The sequence below is a fragment of the Vipera berus genome, assembly GCF_964194415.1.
Source record: "Vipera berus genome assembly, chromosome: 4".
In the NCBI taxonomy this organism is placed as follows: domain Eukaryota; kingdom Metazoa; phylum Chordata; class Lepidosauria; order Squamata; family Viperidae; genus Vipera; species Vipera berus.
Genome location: NC_138206.1, coordinates 75,908,285 through 75,927,055, shown reverse-complemented (window position 1 = coordinate 75,927,055; position 18,771 = coordinate 75,908,285). Strand labels below are relative to the sequence as shown.

General features: G+C 44.9%; 1 protein-coding gene across 1 annotated transcript in view; it reads right to left on the bottom strand.

Annotated features, from left to right (window-relative positions):
- Window positions 1-18,487, bottom strand: part of PUDP (pseudouridine 5'-phosphatase) — a gene marked incomplete at its 3' end in the record, with an annotated part of 96,087 nt that extends 77,600 nt beyond the window's left edge. Inside the window, exon 1 of the mRNA XM_081327667.1 lies at window positions 18,358-18,487. Coding sequence (XP_081183793.1) covers window positions 18,358-18,436 — 79 coding nt within the window. The 5' untranslated portion in view covers window positions 18,437-18,487. The remainder of the gene's footprint in view (window positions 1-18,357) is intronic.
- Window positions 18,488-18,771: the final 284 nt, after the last annotated feature.

Sequence of the window (18,771 nt, the reverse complement as noted above, 5' to 3'; positions counted from 1 at the left end):
AGTGGGACTAAAAAAGTTTAACCAATCAATTCAAATATGCAGGGTAGGTGCATATCTCGCCTTGGCTCCACTCTTCAGTCAAACCCTGTTCTGCTCATTCGCGCATGTACACACATGCGCACACATTTTTTGCGGCTCTCAGTTTTTCCTTTTGTGAGGGAACCGGTTCCGAGTGGCTCTTTCACTGTTTCAGGTTGCTGACCCCTGGTTTAGGATAAGTATAAAGAGCCACACTAGATCATTTCATATAGTAGCTATTAGTGCATAATAATGAATTCACCATGGATAACAGTTGCATCATGCTCTTAAAAACTTCTCATTGGGCTATTTCATTATAAAGTAAATATTGCTTAATTTATATTGTAAGTTATTAAATATAAATGACTTTATATTATGAATGTAAAAATAATGAAAAGATTTCAAACATTCACCTGATAAAAGTTATATATGTGAAATATCTGTGAATTTTATTCTATACCACTATATGGTGACATTCCTTAGAACCCCAATTATTGTAACACAATGAAAGAAACTAAATCATACTGGGTAATAACAGCTCTACATAAAATAATACATACATCATATATTCTTAGGAGAACAGAAACTATAGCCTGCAGACCAGGCAGTCAATCTAGGAAGGTATATTGTCTCCCTGGAGCAAAAATCAAAGACGTAACTGAGCACCTTACTAAAATAATCAACCCAAGGATTACTACCCGTTTTCATCTACACATGAGACCAATGACACAACAATGAATCTGAAAACCATAACAAGAGATTACAACAGCTATGGAAGAAAGTTAAAGAATTAGAAGCATAAGTGGTGCTTTCATCTATACTTACAACAAAAGGGAAAAGATCCGATGAGGGACAAAGGATTTTAGAAACAAACCACTGGCTTAAAAACTGGTGCTGTCAACAGAACTTTCACTTCCTAGACCAGGGGTCGGCAACCTGAAAAAGTAAAAGAGCCACTGGGAACTGGTTCCATCACACATAAAAAAAGTGGGAGCCGCATGCGTGCGTCCATGCACGCGCATGCGCAAAAAAATGTTTTGCGCATACGCAAAACGTTGCCACTTTTTTATGTGTGATGGAACCGGTTGCGCGGCGGCGATGGCCCGTTTGCAGAGCCGACATTAATCTGGCACCCAGTCAAACGGTCACCTCCTTATTGTGATGCCATCTTTCAACCACCCGCATAAAATTTTCTGGCAAAGCTTCGGTAATCTTAGAAATACAGGGAGAAAGAAAAGCAACACAGAGCGTGAGCCTTTTGTTTTTTCTTTACGAGAAAAGATCCTGTTGTTAAAGTGCTCTTTTCCCCACGACATAAAAGCCCAAACCTTACAAACTGGCAGCCCTCATCCATTGCATCAGCTCTCCACACAGCCTAGTATTGTGCTGATTTAATTTAAAAAGTCCCGGAGATTTCCGAGGAACCTGCTCCCCAACTTCAATGTTTTCCCATTTCGACAAAATGGCAGAACCCCACCCCTCTTCTTGGTGCCATTCGATGCTTTAATAACTACGAGAAAGGCAGAAATTTAGCACGATCAGCCCTCAGGCAGTGCTGGCTGCCCCAGTATTTCTGCCTCCCACGCAGCAGAAAGAACACAAGGGGCGAGACTGGGTGGAGGGGGGTGGCAGAGGTACGACAAACCCTGTAAAGAAGCCCGGTTCCCTTTTCCTTACCCGCCGCGATCGCGATCGCGGCCTCGGTCACCGAAGCCTCGCATTCTCCCAAGCAGAAAAAGGGGACCTCTGTGTGCGACTACGTGAAGGGTAGCGCTGAGAGGCCCAACTGCGCCTACTCTGAACTTTCCTGCTGCTTTGTGGCTATAAAAAGAACTCCCGGGACTTAATTTTCCCAGCTAAACAGCTGACGGGTTTGGTTTTTCTGGAGCCTCTGAGAGCCGAGTCGCGTCAGGAACTGCTTGGCGCTCGTTAAAAAGCAAACCAGTTTTTCTTCTCCGGCCTCTTAAACGCAATGAAATATGGAAGTGCGAGTCCATAGCATTTCCGTTGACATCGCTTAGTTCAGCGCCACATTTTGAGTGGAAAAATTGCCCAGTTTCCTTAGAAACTGGCAGGTTATGTGTGCTCTGCAATATGTAGATTTAGTAACAGGCCGCGGCAACTTTCCATTCGGAGAGGTGCGCGTGCAGCTCTCCAAAGGTTTGGAGAGATGCGCGTGCACCTCCGCCCGTTTAGAGAGATGCGCGCGCACCTCCACCTGAACGGGCGACGGCGCCACCCATTTACAGACCTGCTGCCGCGGCCCATTTGCACACCTACCGCCTTCGGAGGCTGGAAACGGGCCACAGCAGCTTTCCCAACAAGTGGCGCCACTGCCCGTTCGGGCGGAGGTGCGCGCGCACCTCTCCAAAGGTTTGGAGAGGTGCACGTGCACCTCTGCCCATTTGGAGAGTTGCGCGCGCACCTCTTGGAACGGGCAGTGGCGCTGTCCGTTGGGAAAGCTGCCGCGGCCCGTTTGCAGGCTGCCGCCTTCCTCTGAAGGCGGCAGGTCTGCAAACGGGCCGCAGCAGCTTTCCCAACGAGTGGCGCCACTGCCCGTTCGGGTGGAGGTGCGCGCGCACCTCCACCCATTTGAAGAGGTGCACGCGCACCACTGCCCGTTCGAAGAGGTGCGTGCGCACCGGGCGACTGGGAGCCACAGGAGACAGCTCAAAGAGCCGCATGTGGCTCCGGAGCCGCGGGTTGCTGGCCTGTATCCTAGACCATGGTCTGCATTACCTACATGTAAGACTACTAGCAAATGATGTACTGTACCTCACAAGAACTGAAATAATATATTTGGAAAAAGACTGCCTCATCTTATCAAAAGGGCTTTAAACTATAATTAAGGGAGGATGATGGCCAATCTTCATGATCTTTAGAACCTAATTCCAAGTAAAAACCACTAGATAACCAATCACATAAGGAGGTAGGGAGTAAAGAGAAAGAAGAAATTAAAAAAATAAAAACATAAAGAAGTAGAGTGTGATAGAAAGGATGAAAATCCCAATTACAATGTAGGAGATATAAGAAATATACCCAAGACCCATAAAAGACTGAAATGCCTACACACTAATGCTCAAAGTTTAGGGAACAAACAGGGTGAACTTGAAGTATTAGTACATGAAGACAGATATGATATAGTTGCCATTACTGAAACTTGGTGGGATGAAACTCATGACTTGAATGTACTAATGGAAGGATACAAACTATTCAAAAGAAATAGACTTACCAAATCTGCCCCAGTAGGCCCCCCTCAGGAAAGTAAGACTCTTGAATTCATTGAGCTGAATCAAAAGAACTTTTACTGACAGAAACTAGAGGCAGTATAGAAAGGCAGAAGCTGAAGTGTTGTTACCCTTCTATCATTAAAGACACAGGTTGTGATGGCAATTCAGGTCTAAGGGGGAAGGTAATCTCGGTCTTTAACAAACTGCAGTAGAACACTGGGTGAATACGTTGAAGGAATTTGGGCAATCTAGTTCCACCGTTACTGGGTTAATAATATGTTTGATAGGGAAAGTACCTACATATTTGGGTCCTAACCTCTTCAATGGTTGCAAAGATTGCAGGTATCCGGTGGATAGATAAATGCAGTCAATGACATTAAAGGTTTTGGGTTCCATGCCCTTTTTGTCAGCTTGCTTTTTCTATGCGTACCTAGCATCTGCAAGGGACTTCCTCACAACCAGCCAAGTATTCCATAATTGGGAGAACCATGCTTTTAAAGAAGGCACAGGGGGATCATTCAAAGATAGCTCAGGCATCGGAGTGAAGACTTGTCCCATAGCCATCTTGAAAGGTGTGAACCCTGTACTACTGTGTACCAATTTGTTGTATGCTACCTTCGCAAATTTTAAAAGGTCTGTACTGTTGTCTTGTTGATAATTAATGTAGCACCTGAGGTATGTTTCCAATACAGAGTTCACACATTCATACCCATTAATTTGGGGGTGGTGACTGGAGCTAAGCCTCTGATCAGTTCCCAGAAGGCTTAGGAATGCTTGCCAGAACTTGGAAGCGAATTGGAACCCAATCAGAGATTATGCATTGTGGGGCTCTGTGCAGTCGGTAGACATCTTATACAAAAAGCTTGGCTAGCACACGTGCTGAGGGAATTTTCTGGCATAGGAGAAACAAATCAGTTATAACCCATATAACCATAGTTCCACTATGAAATCCATGAAGATTTCTCTCCAGGGTGCCATTGGCTCAGCCACCAGTTGGAGGAGCCTAGGGTTTTCCCCTGCTGCCACTCGGCAGACGCACAAATCGAGTAACTTGCCACATAGCTTTCAATGTCCTTCTTTAAGGATGGCCACCAAAACTGCCCTGTAATTAAATCTAAAGTTTTCACAAAACCAAAATTCCCACCAGGTTTCAAAACATGGCTTTTATCCAGAACTAGTAGCCTTTGACTTTCTGGTACATACAATTTAGCCCCCACCCAGGCTATTCCATCCCGTATGGAACATTCATTTTTGGGATTTTGAAACCACTTGTCTGTCAAGTTTCAAAGCCCAGTCTTGCTGGTGTAACATTGTTTTCAACTTGCCAATGAGCTCAGGAGGAGGGGAGAGGTTTGGAATGCAGACTTCAAAGATCAAGGAAGCAGACCATGAGAATCAAGGACAACGGCCAGGAGAATGGCTAGACCAAGAGATGCTCTCTCATAACAATATTTTCCAACTTGATTGGGCAACATGACCTAACCCAGAGGGAGGAGGAAGAAGTTAATGCTTTTACTAAAGGGGGGGTGGGAAGGGGTTTACCAAAGTTGGTTTTACTTTCAGATGTGTCAGTATGTTGTACTCCATAAAGCTTTGCATTAAGAGATTGGAAACTCTTGAAGGTAATTGCTTAATTGTGTTCATCACCCTCCTGTAGTGAAACTTTAAGAGCCGCTGTGACGTTGCTGTCTATCTGAGAATTCTCTCTTGCTTGTGCTCTGGTCATGACTAGAGTGGCCAGCTGTCGGGATAGGATTAACAGTTTGGCCACATCTGATTTGGTACAGTTATACTGAGGCATTTGTGACAGGGCATCAGCCAAAAGTTTCTTGCCTCCTGGAAGGTAGAGGAAAGTTGGGTGAAGTATTGTGCCCATTGGACTTTCTTGGATGACAGCCTTATGAGGTTTTCAATGCCTCTAGATTTTTGTGATCAGTCTTCAAAAGGCACTTTGCTCCCTTCAAAGAAATGCCTTCATGTTAAAAGTGCCCAGCACACAGCGTAAGCCTCCTTTTCCCTGACCACCTATCTCTATTCAGTCTATGACAGTTTTCTAGAACAGAGCTTTTCAACCTTTTCACCCATTGTACCACTTTTAGGATAAGGCACTATCCGAGTACCACTAGTCGCCCAGCAAGGTGTCAAAAACTTGACCCAAAAAAAGGAAAAAAATGATAAAGTAAAGGTAGTCCTTGACTTACAACAATTTGCTTAGTGACTGTTCGAAGTTACAACGGCACTGAAAAAAGTGACATGACCATTTTTCACACTTATGACTGTTGCACCATTCCCAGGGTCATCTGATTTACATTCGTATGCTTGGCTTCTGATTCATACTTATAACATTCAGTTCCTAGGGTCATGTGATCACCTTTTGCAACTTTTTGACAAGTGAAGTCAATGGCGGGGGGGCAGGGCCAGCTCATCACTCAGGTTGCAGGGTGCTTGTGGGGGAAAATCCGTGGGTCTCTGGTAGAGGGGGGTGGGACTGGGGTGGGTGTCTTCCTTCCCTCCCTCTCTCCCATTGTCCCTTTCTTTCTTCTTTCCTTCCTTCCTTCCTTTCCTTCCTCTAGCCTTTCACCCTTTCCTTTCTCTTTTCTTCTTTTCTCACCTTTCTCCCTCTTTTCCCTACTCGCTCTTCTTCCTTGCTTTCTCGCATTTTTCTCTTCCCTTTCCTTTTCTTTCCTTCCCTTTTCCATCCATTTATTTCTTTTCCTTCCCTCCCCCATCCACATATTTTCCCTTTCTCTCCCTCCCCATTTGGTCAGCCGGTAAAATTGTCTGACAGATCCCTGCAGGGGAGTTAAAAAAAAAGAAAAAAGGAGAGACAAGGCAGCTTTCCCAACCAGAAAGACAAGGGGGTTTCTCCGGAGACGTCAGAATGCCACCTTACTATCTGACAGATAGAGACTCGGGACTGCTCCTCTTTTTGATCCTGGCTGGAAAAAGGGGGGTGAGGAAAAAAGACAGGACTCGGGCGCAGATTGCGTCTCCCCACTCCGGAGAGCCCTGCTTACCCCAGCATGTTGCTCCCAGCCTTATTCGCAGGAGAGGAAGGCCACCTGCCGTGCTGCCTCAGGAACTTCTGCAGAAGCCAAGTGGCCCGGGAGCAAAAGTGCAGCTTTGCCCGGGGAGTTCAAGGAAAGGGGCCTGGGAGCACTCTGGGGGAAAAGAGCCGACGGCATCTAGCTGTTCTGTACCAGCCTGCTACCGGCCCTGCAGAAAAGGCAGGGACAACCCCTTTACAAACGGCAAGAGGCTGGAACTAAGCCTGCCAAATTTATTAACATAAAACAGAGCAAAACAAGACACGAACCATGAAACAGGAGCTAGTCAAGCGGTTGCCTTCAGCAAACCAGCCCTCCCACGCATTCCCCTTTTATACAGTTCAGGGCGTGGCTTCTCTTTGCCTCCTTCCGAGGTGCCCCATTGCCTTCCTCTGTTTACTCCTGATTGACTGCCTCCTGCGTCGGGCGTCCTTGAACAGGGCCAGCTGTGGGTCATCTTCATCCACGCTGTCAGGCTCACACAGCTGGGTTTCCGTCGTGACCAGGTGGGAGGGGCCTGGCTGAGGGCTCTCATCAGCAAGCTCTCCAACCCCCTCAGCAAGCTCTCCAACCCCCTCAGCAAGCTCTTCAACACCCCCCTCCTCCTCTGAGTCGTCCGACCTAACTGCCGAACCCACAGGCTGACCCTGAATCACAACACTTGCCTGGACTTCTGCAGCTCGGCCGTGCTACCGCGATGCCCCGTTGAGGGCGGCGTGCTCTGGCTTCCCGGGCTCAGCTGGCAGAGGGCGAGCAGTGCCCACGGGCTGCCTGGTGCTCCCACCTGCACCAACCAGGCAAGTGCAGGGAAGCAAAGCTGGGTGGCCGCCTCCCCCCTTGCAGGGCTTGGTGCCTCCCCTACCTGGCCACGAGGGAGCAGTGCCTGCCCTGCCTGCCCACCGCCCTTCACCAGACACTGGGTAGAGAAGTCCAGCCAAGGCCGGGCAAAGGTCAGAACTGCGCCGCCTGTGCACCCCCCTCCAGCTCTGGGGCTGCCCACAGACTAACCGCCGCTTTGCACCCCTTTGGCTGTGCTCCCCGCCGGCCTGGCCATGTTGCTGATGGAGCTCTACAGGGGTCACCGGTGAGGAGAATGCAGGAAAGTCTCCTGGCGTTCTGCTGGCCTCCCAGCAGTGGCTCCAGCCAGCAAAGAGAGCGGGAGGGGGGTGGCGAGCCTGGAACCAGCCCCAACCACTCCAAGAGGCCAGCAGAACGCTGGGAACTCTCTGCGGAGGGTTGATCCGGTATCACGCTGTGGGGAGGGGAATCCCAGTGGCATCCTCGTGGCTGAAGACCCCGCAGAAACACCACTCGAGCATTCGGAAGGCAGGGCTTCCTCCATTCAGTGAGCACAAAAGACGTCTGGACGGAACAAGTCTAGCCAGGTTCTGCCAGCCCCCACCCCCACCCAGATGCCCTCAGCACCACCAAGCATTTTTTTTACTAACCTCCTTTCAGCTGCATTCCATTTCTCCATTTGCTTCTTTTCGCATGTTTGTGGGACAAAAAAAGTTCCATGAGATCTCGCAAGAAGTTAGAAAGTCTCATGGAACTTTTTTTGTCCCACAAACATGTGAAAGGAAGCGAATGGAGAAATGGAATGCAGCTGAAAGCAGGTTAGTAAAAAAAAACTCTTTTTACTTTTTTTTATAGTGCTTTTCAACCGGTCCTACACGTACCACCAGCCATGTGCTTGCGTACCACTAGTGAAAAGCTAGATACAGCCCAAGGGCCCAAATTTCCTTTCCTTCACAGTCATCCTGACACCTATAGACCATCTGGGTATCAACAAGTCACCAAGGCCCCCAGCCCCCTCTTTGGAGGTCCAGCCTGCAGAAGCTCTGGAGCATTCAACTTCCTCCAGACCACTGCCTTAAGCAGACATCATGTGCACACTCCCCACAGTAGATTTCTCCAGGTTGAGTAGTATTGCAGATTCCACCTAATGTCAGATCTGCCCCAGTCAGCCCCCTCAGGAAAGTAAGACTCTTGAATCCATTGAGTTGAATCAAAAGAACCTTGACTGAGTGAAATTGGATGCAGTAAAGTCAGGTGAAATCTGAAGGTTCCACACAAAGCATAAGGCAATTCTTTCAGTTTCCCAATCCAGCCCCGATGACCAGTCCATCGGCAGCCAATGTGATGCCAAAAAGATGTTTAGAGAACACTGAGGTACTTTGAAGAAAACAATTCACATTCAGGTAATGCTGGCCTTGGAACCTGGTGAAAACTGGCTGGAAAGGAGTCCATCCCATCTGCTAAGACAGTTTCCCTCCCTAATTCCAAGTGAACAGCAAAAGCAAAAAAAATACCAAGCATAGCATCCCCATTCCCCTTAGCACAGTGGCAGGACACCAGAATATGAATTGTGGATCTGAAAATTATATATAAAAGATCACTACTTCTCCACAGAACTACACAAAATCAGGAATGAAAACCTCCTAGAATTCATATGGGTCAATATAGAAGGTAAACAGAATGACATTGCTATTGGCATATACTACAGGCCACCCAACCAAGCAGAAGAAATTGATGAACTCTTTGCTAATCAATTAACAAATGTATGCAGAAACATACCACAGTAGTAATGGGAGATTTAAATACTATGATATCAACTGGGAGACAAACTCTGCAGCAAATAGGAGATTGAACAATTTAGCTGACAACTTTTTCATCCGAGTGGCCATGTGGCTTATTCTGCGGCCTCATGGCAACCGCATTTGGTGCGATGCGCAAGGCGGCAAACAGCCACGTCGCGCCAAAACCGAGGGACCAGCAGGCTGTACCTGCTGTTGGACACAGTTGGCCCCCATGCGGTCACTGTGAGGGAGGGAGGTGATGGTGTCAGGCAACGGCCACCCCAGCCACTACCTCAACTTGCCCTATGGCAATGGCACCCCTGCCCTGCCCCCTGCCTCGCCTCACCTCACCCCTCAGGGTGAGCCTCCTGCCCACCGTCCCACCCACCAGAGACCCCCTGGATCTCCCCCAACCCTGCCTGGTCCCCACAGGCGTCCCTCCCCATGAGCAACATCGAGGTGGCCATGCCCACCCTGGCCACACCCACCCAGTCTGCTGTGACCTCAGCCACACCCACCCAATGGGCCATGCCCACCTGGCACCCAATACATAAGTAGGTTTTAGGTTGCAATTTGGGCACTCAGTCTCAAAAAGATTCACCATCACTGACCTATGCCATCTGAGATAGGTGATTGTCCAGTCTCTTTTTAAAAACTCCCAGCGATGGAGCACCCATGATTTCTGGGGGTAAGCTGTTCCACTGGTTAAATCTCCTCACTGTCAGGAAGTTTCTCCTTAATTCCAGGTTGCTTCTCTCTTTGATCAGCTTCCAACCATTGTTTGTCCTTCCCTCTTCTTTGTAGCAGCCCCTCAGATACTGGAATACTGCTATTATGTCTCCCCTATTTCTTCTTTTCTTTAGACTGGCCAAACCCAAGTTCCGCAGCCATTCTTCATACATTTTGGTCACCAGCCTTTGATCATTTAATGGGGAAAACAACTCAAGAAGCATAGGAAACTGAAAAATATGATTATAAAAGCCCAATTCAACACAATACCACTGAAAAAGAAAAATAAGAAATCCAAGAAGAAGCCAGCATGGTTGCAGAAAGATATCTCTGATAAACTGAAAGAAAAAAAGGATAAGTATAAAAAATGGAAAGAGGGACATATAACTAAGACAGAATATCAGCAGATAGCCCAAATCTGCAAAGATGAAGTCAGGAAAGCAAAGGCTCAGAATGAACCAAGACTTGCAACAAAAATCAAAGATAATTTAAAAACTTTCTTTCAACATATAAATAACAAGAAAAAAGTCAATGAAACAGTAGGTCCACCTAAGACAGAAGATGGCAAGAAAGTAACAGGCAATAGGGAGAAAGCAGAGCTGCTTAACTCATTCTTTGCATCAGTCTTCACATAAAAAGAAATTATAGCCCAACATACTGGACCAAAAAAACTACTGCAAAAGACAAACTAGAAAAAAAATTAAGATAAGCAAGAAAATGGTAAGAGAACACCTATCCGATCTTGACAAATATAAATCACTAGGACCCGACAGATTACATCCCAGAGTTCTGAAGGAGCTGGCAGATGTTATCTCAGAACCATTGCATCATATCTTTCAAAAATCCTGGAGCACCAGGGAAGTACCTGAGGATTGGAAAAGGGCTGATGTGGATCCCATCTTCAAGAAAGGGAAAAAACCAGACCCGGGAAACTACAGACCAATCAGTCTAACGTTAATACCTGGGAATATCCTGGAAAAGATAATCAAAAAACAGATCTGCGAACAACTAGAAGCAAACAAAGTTATAACCAGTAGCCAACATGGGTTTGTCAAAAACACATCATGCCAAATCAATCTTATTTCATTCTTTGATAAAGTGACTAAATTAGTAGACCAGCGAAATGCTGTGGACATAGTATACTTAGATTTCAGTAAGGCATTTGACAAAGTAGACCACAACCTGCTGCTTAGTAAGCAAGAAAAAGACAGACAACAACACCATCAGCTGAATCTGTAGCTGCCTGACAAACCATACTCAGCGAGTAGTCCTCAATGATACTAACATCCACATGGAGAGAAGTAAGCAGTGGGATATCACAACATTACATCTTAGGCCCAATACTTCAATATTTTCATAAATAACTTAGATGAGGGAATAGAAAGGGAACCCATCAAATTTGCAGATGACTCTAAGCTGGTAGGAATAGCCAACCCCCCCAAGTACAGGATCCAAAAATATTTTAACAGATTTGAACAATGGGTCCTATCCAACAACATGAAATTTAACGTGGAGAAAAGCAAGATTTTATACCTAGGCAGGAAAAACCAAAGGTACAAGTATAGATTAGGAGAAACCTGGCTGGAAAACATTTACTGTGAGAGGGACCTTGGAGTCCTAGTGGACGATCACTTAAAACACAAGCCAGCAGTGTGAGGCAGCAGCCAAAAAAGCTAATACAATCCTTGGTTGTATAAACAGAGGCATAAAATCAAAATCACACCTTACAGACTGAAACATCCCTCGAGGTGAGGTATAATATGCAAGGATCACTGTCGCGGTATGCTAAAACTCAAAAGGGGTTTAAGTAGTGGTGCATTTTGGCCCCCATGCTTTTCCATTTTTATATAAATAACATGGTAAAATAGGTAAATAAACCAAATTACCACCATCCAAAAATAGGCGAGCGAAGATCATCCTGTTGCTCTATGCAGATGACACTATGATCCTCTCCAGGACACCAGTAGGCCTAAACAGAGCCTTGTGAACCCTCTCCAATATTGAAACTACAATAAACTGGACTTAAATTACAAAAAAACAAAGATTATGGTCTTTGCAAAAAGGTCAAAACTCTACTCATGATAATTTTAACAGCAGCCAAAAAAGCTAATACAATCCTTGGTTGTATAATCAGAGGCATAAAATCAAAATCACGTTGTCATGCCTCCATCTGAGCCTGAATCTGAGGAGGAAATGGAGCTGGAACAGGACCCTATGGAGGCCAAGGGAGAGGTGTCTGTGGCTTCAGAGGGCTGTGGGGAAGAGCAGGCTAAGGCAGGTCAGGGCCCTTCAGGATTGGAACAGGGGAGACAGAGTTCAGGCAATGAGCAAGGCCCAGCCCCCATCTGATCCTAGACCATGCAAAGTGGAGAGAAGAAGGGAACAACGCAGGAAGACTCAATTACTCAGGAGGAGAGCGTCCCACCCCACTCCACAAGGCACACCTGGGGATTGAGATTTAAGGAGCCGCTGTGGGGCATTTGTCAGGAACAAATGCTGAATCCTGGGAGTGCTGGGTATTGTTGCTTATCTCTTCTTCTGTGACTCCTGTTTGGAAACCTGGAAACTCTATTGGACTGACTAACCACGTTGCTTGAATGTTTAAGGACCTCGGACTGTATTTCAAATTCTCTCTTTTGAAAAAATGCTCAGGCAAGCTAAGATTCAAACAGACTCATTAAGTTTATGTTTTCTTCCTTGTTATTTCTATGGCCTTGAGTACTTTCATATGCTAATCAGACTGTATCTGAACCTATTTTCAGCCAGTCAGCTGAAGATGTGTGTGTGTGTGTGTGTGTGTTCTTTTGTTGGAGGCTTGCTGCAAACCTGGAGCATTTGGAGCAATAAAAGAACTGTTTTGAATTGCCAGCTGACTGCATTGCCTCTGTGCTGTGCCCTGGGTCATCACATACGTGAAATATTAGTATCATTTTATAAAGCCTTAGGAAGACCACATCTGGAATACTGAATCCAGTTTTGGTCACCACTTTACAAAAAAAGATATTGAGACTTTGGAGTGGGGGGAGGAAGTGCAAACAGCAACTAAGATGATTAAGGTCATGAAGACTAAAACATATGAAGAACCATTACAGGATTTGAGTATGGCCATTAGAGAAAAGAAGGACTAGGGGTGACATGATAGCAGTATTCCAGTATATGAGGGGTTGCCAGAAAGAGGGGTTTTTCCAAAGCATGAGAAGGCAAGATAAGAGACAATGGATGGAAACTAATCAAGGAGAGAAGCAACCTGGAATTAAAGAGAAACTTCCTAACAGTGAGGACAATTAGTTGTCCTTCAGAAGTTGTAGTTACTTTATCACTGGAGGTTTTTAAGAAAAGACTGGACAGCCACTCTTCTTAAATGTTATAGGGTCTCCTGCTCGATCAGGGGGCTGAACTAGAAGACCTCCAAATTCCCTTCCAGCTCTATTCTGATTGATTTATCCAGGACAGAATCTTGAAGAGTAAGGATTTCCTGAAACTTTTCTTCAAGGATAGCTTCAATAGAAGTGTTTTAAGACATGCAAAGGTTACTGTTTTTCTAACATGATAGAAGTAGACTGCTGGTCTAAAAAAACCACCCCTAAAAATACTAAAAGAAAAAAACCTATGTAAATCTGCAAGTCTAATTCCCTTTCTGCATCAATATTATAATTTTTAACTTGGAACACTACATTTATAACCCATCATTAATAATACTAAACATAGAGTGCATTCAGAAAGTATTCAGATCCCCTTCACTTGTCAATTTTCTTATGCTGCAGCCTGATTTTACAGTTGTTGAATTTCATTTTTTTCCTCATTAATCTACACTCAGTACCCCATGACAAAATGAAAAAAGAATTTTAGAAATGTCTGTAAATTTATCAAAAAAAAACACCTAAAATAGCACATTGGCATAAGTATTCAGACCATTTACAACAACACTTGAAATTTAGCTCAGGTGCCTTCCAGTTCTCTTGATCATTGCTGATATGTTTCTACACCTTGAGTGGAGTCTACCTGTGGTAAATTAAATTGATTGGACATGATTTGGAAAGGCACACACCTCTCTATAGAAGGCCTCACAGCTGAAAATGCATACAAAAGCCATGAGTTCAAAGGAACTGCCTGCAGAGCTCAGAGACAGGATTATTGTAAGGCACAGATCTGGGGAAGGCTACAATAAAATTTCTGCTGCACTGAAGGTTCCTAAAAGTGACCTCCATAATTCTCAAATAGAAGTTTGTCACAACCAGGCCTCTTCCAAGAGCTGGTCACCTGGTCAAACTGAGCAATCGGGGAAGACAAGTCTTAGTAAGAGAAGTGACCAAGAACCCGGTGGTCACTTTGAGCTCCAGAGATCCTGTGTGAAGATGGGACAGAATTCCAGAAGGACAACCATCACTGCCGCCCTCCACCAATTGGCCTTATGGCAGAGTGGCTAGACCATGGTTTGGCAAGCCGCAGCTCCGGAGCCACATGCAGCTCTTTCAGCCTTCTCCTGCGGCTCCCAGTCCGCCTCTGCCTTTTGCAGTCCCCCCCACCAAAAAAAGTGGGACTAAAAAAGTTCAACCAATCAGTTCAAACTTCTCACAAAAGAAAAAAAAAGATCTCGCAAAGCTGAAATTGGTTGAGTTTCTTTTGTTTGTGGGACTGCCCACAAGCTTTTGTTTGTGGGACTGCCCCCAAACGTCTTTTCTTCTTGGGACTGCATGTGGTGGCAGCGGAGGAAGAGACGGAGGACTGCTGGAAAGAAGATGCATGGGTCAGATGGGGCGTGCGGGGGGGGGGATGTTTCTGACCAGCATATGGAGTCTAAGGTGCTCCCAGACCTTAAAAAACCGGCAGCCGGCTTCGGAGGTCAGGAAACAATATGAAGCAGCGGGCCATAACTCAGTGCTGCTCTTTCCCTCTTTTACTCCTCACTCAAATCAGCTGCTAGTGGCTTGGACGGCTCTGTTCCGCTTTCAATTGGACAATCCACTAGCAGCTGATTCAAGTGAGGAGGAAAAAAACCATTTCCTGAGGAACCGCCCTGGGAGCCGGCAGTGCGGGAGCACGAGGCGTCTGCAGTCTCAGGCACTCCCAGACCTTAAAACACCAGCAGCCGGCTTCAGAGGTCAGGAAGCGATACAGAGCGCTGGACCATAACTCCCCCTGTAGGCTCCCCAATGGGCCACCCTCTTTGCTTGCCCCCCCCAGACAAGGCTGCTCTTTCCCTTGACAAAATTGCCAAACGAGAGTGCAAGGTGCTGGTGCTAACACCCATCACATGACAAAGGGGTCCCTCCCCCTCCCCAGAAAGGGCAGTGCTGGCTGCATTGAGGCTACCCTTGGAATGAACCCACAGTATGGCCATCCAGTCTCAGAACAAGATCTGCTCCAGACACCTGAACTTGATGTCCCATACCCAGCTGCAAAAGACCAAAAAAAATATTTTTAACATTTGATTTTAAAGTCTGCACTTCACAAACTATTAAGAGAATATGGACGAAGACCAGGAAAAAATCCTTTCCATGTTGAAATTAATACATGAAACCATGCTTTCAGCTTGTGATGAAATAAGAAGCAACATAAAGGAACATGATGCCAGATTAAATATACAAACAGTCAGAACCCACCCCAATCCACATCTTAGGAGACAGGATTGTCCAAACAGGAACTTTTACTAAAACATGGTTGACAGTGGATAATCTAGACAGGATCTGGAAACTGTGTCGCAGATCGATACTTTTAAAGTGTCCCTGAGTAAAAATGTAACATTAAGAAAACCAAGATCATGGCATCCGGCCCTCTCAATTCCTGGCAAATAGATGGGGAAGAAATGGAGGTAGTGACAGATTTTATTTTCCTGGGCTCCAAGATCACTGCAGATGGGGACTGTAGCCAAGATGCTTGCTTCTGGGGAGGAAAGCCATGGCAAATCTAGACAGCACACTAAAAAGCAGAGACATCACCCTGTCAACAAAAGTGCATATAGTCAAGGCTATGGTCTTCCCAGTTGCAATGTATGGCAGTGAAAGTGGGACCATAAGAAAGGCTGAGCGCCAAAGAATTGAGGCCATTGAACTATGGTGCTGGAGAAGACTCCTGCGAGTCCCTTGGACTGCAAGGCGATCAAACCGGTCAGTCCTAGAGGAGATCAACCCTGACTGCTCTTTAGAAGGCCAGATCCTGAAATTGAAACCCAAATACTTTGGCCACCTAATGAGAAGAAAGAAGTCACTGGAGAAGAGCCTAATGCTGGGAAAGATTGAGGGCAATAGAAGAACGGGACGACAAAGAATGAGGTGGCTGGATGGTCACTGAAGCAGTAGGCATGAGCTTAAATGGACTCCAGAAGATGGTAGAGGACAGGAAGGCCTGGAGGAACGTTGTCCATAGGGTCGCGATGGGTCAGACACGACTTCGCAGCTAATAACAAGGCTGAAGAAAATAATGGATTTGATTTATTAGAGGAGATGTTATATTACTAATTAGAGGGTTGAATATGGTGGAAAATAGATAACATTTAGGAAATAAAGTAACATTATAATTGAATAGGTAAGATATGTAACAAGATTATTAGGCTTTGGTATGAAAAGGAAAAAAGGGAGAAATTGAGATAAGGGAAATTTTGATCACCTAACAAAATATTTGGAAATCATAAATAACAGTGTTTGTTTGCTTGTTTTCTTTTCTTATCTTTGAATATTGATGGGAAATTAAAGTTTATGTATAGGCTAAAAAGTATTGATAAATGTAATAAGAATGTTTTTACTTAGTTGAAAATAAGAATTTTGTTCACCCAATATGAAATATTTATGTATATTACTGAATTATTGGTTAACCCAGATAACACATATAATAGTTTTGATTTATTAGAGGGGATAATGTATTATTATCCCATGGCCTGGGTCCGGGGTATTTGAGGGAACACCTGCTGCCGGCATCAAACGCCCTTCGCCCAGTGCGCTCCCACAGGGAGGGTCTGCTCAGGGTCCCGCCGGTAAGAGATTGCCGGCGGGTGACACCCAGGGATAGGGCCTTCTCAGTGGGGGCGCCTGCCCTCTGGAACCAGCTGCCGGTGGAGCTGAGGATTGCTCCCGACCTCCCATCATTCCGCCGGGGCCTGAAGACTTGGCTCTTTGAGCTCTCGGGCCCAGGCTGAGGAGACATTCATTTTAATTGGGGTTTTTAATAGTACAGGGTTGATTTAATATTTTTAAATTGGGTTTTAACTTTTGTATGGTTGATTTTAACTCCCTGTAAACCGCCCTGAGTCCTCAGGGAAAGGGCGGTATATAAATGCAATAAAATAAATAAATAAATAAATAAATTAGATGGTTTAACATGGGGGAAATAGATAACTTTTAGAAAACAGAACAAGACTATAATCAAATAGACAAGATGTGTATTTAGAATATTAGACTTAGTTATGAAAAGGGAAAAAGGAAGAAGTTGAGATAAGTAAATATAAAACACTTGGAAAGTCATAAATAACATGTTAATTTGAATATTGATGGAAAATTAGGGAAAAAAAGCAATAACAGGACATTGATTGTATATAAGGATCAATGTAAATGCAATTAATATATGTATAAGCTAAACACTATTGATAATTGTTAACAAAGATGTTTTTATTAAGTTGATAATAATAAGAACTGTATTGCTTTTATCAAGTTTTGGTGACAGTTTGTTGCTGGAACTTTGCACTTTGATATGGCCCAAGGGCTAATCAATAAAGTTGTTGTTGTTGTTAAGAACTGTATTAGCCTAATATGAGATAGTAGATATTAGGGGGAAAAGAGAGGAAATATCTGATGTTGTAACATGAGGTTTATACTAAAGATTTATGTATGCTATTGAACTATTGATTAACCCAGTCATCATGTGGCTTTTTAAATACTCAATTGTAAAATGAGAAAATTAATAAAATATTATTTTAAAAAATCTATAGTGGAATAAAAAATAAGTAACAATAAAGAGAAATCATTGCAGAACTATAGCAGTTTTTTCAACTTTATCATTTTCAAAAAAGATTACATAATTACTCAGTTAAAATCAATGTTTGTCAACCTTAGCAATTTTAACATGTGTGGACTTCAACTCCCAGAATTCTCCAATCAGCTATCCTGGGAGCTGAAGTCTATAAAACTTAAGTTGCTGAGATTGAGAAACACTGAGTTAAAGAAATCAATTTGTAATCAAAATTCAGTACAATCCTGGACAAAGTTAACTGTACTTACTATACTTTTTATTAAGCGGTAAGGCAGTTAGAATTACTGGAAAGCCTATTCATCTTATCTGTAAGGATCGCATCCATCTTAAAAGGCTTCAACTCTTTTTCCTTCGTTTCTTTCTATACAGTATCCTATGAACGTGAAGACGATCAGAAGCGTGCACGTGATGGTAGAAAGGGGACTATTATCGCCATGCCACGTTGTGCATTCAGCAAATAAATTACTAATTTGGAGCGAGAAGGATTCCACAAACAAAGCAATCACAGCCTGCCTGGTTGGCTTTGTGCTTTCCTTGTTCTACAGCAGAAGAACATTTGTGTTTGTGTGTGAGCACTCACATTTGGCAGTTTTCAGAATCTGTTATTAGCAAGGAGGAGGGAGAAACCACAGGCTACAACGCCGTCTTGAGCACACTGTGCCCCGGCACACAACTGCGAAGCAACAGCGGCACTGGGCTCCAGTCCTACAAAAGAACAGACCTAACGGCCTTCCCACCTCATGAACTGGACTGTCCAACTGACATGCAAAATAGAGAGGGTCAATTACGCACCCAGAAGGAGACCATCCATGTCAAAGATCAGGTGAGTGACAGGCTGCGCCGGCGGCGGATAACACGAGGACTTAGCCATCGCGTTGCAAACACGATCTCTTCCAAGAACAGAAGTTAGGCAGGGCGCCGTTTCTGCACATGTGCGCTACAACAAGAGGGGCGGGGCTTCGGGGACGAGGAAGCGTAGCAGTCGTCAAGACTTTAACAGGATTCTGGCAGATTAACATTCTTCCAGGAGGCAGCTAAGGGCAGATGCGGACGGGAACCGAGGGCGCGGAGAGAGCAGTAGTTTCTGCCGCACATGCGCACCACTTTTGTTCTCTTTCAGCTGTTGAGGCAAATCTCCTCACTTTGGTGCGTGGGTTTTACTGTTTTACTGAAAATCGGAAGGGTGGATGCTTAGTTTGAGCGCGG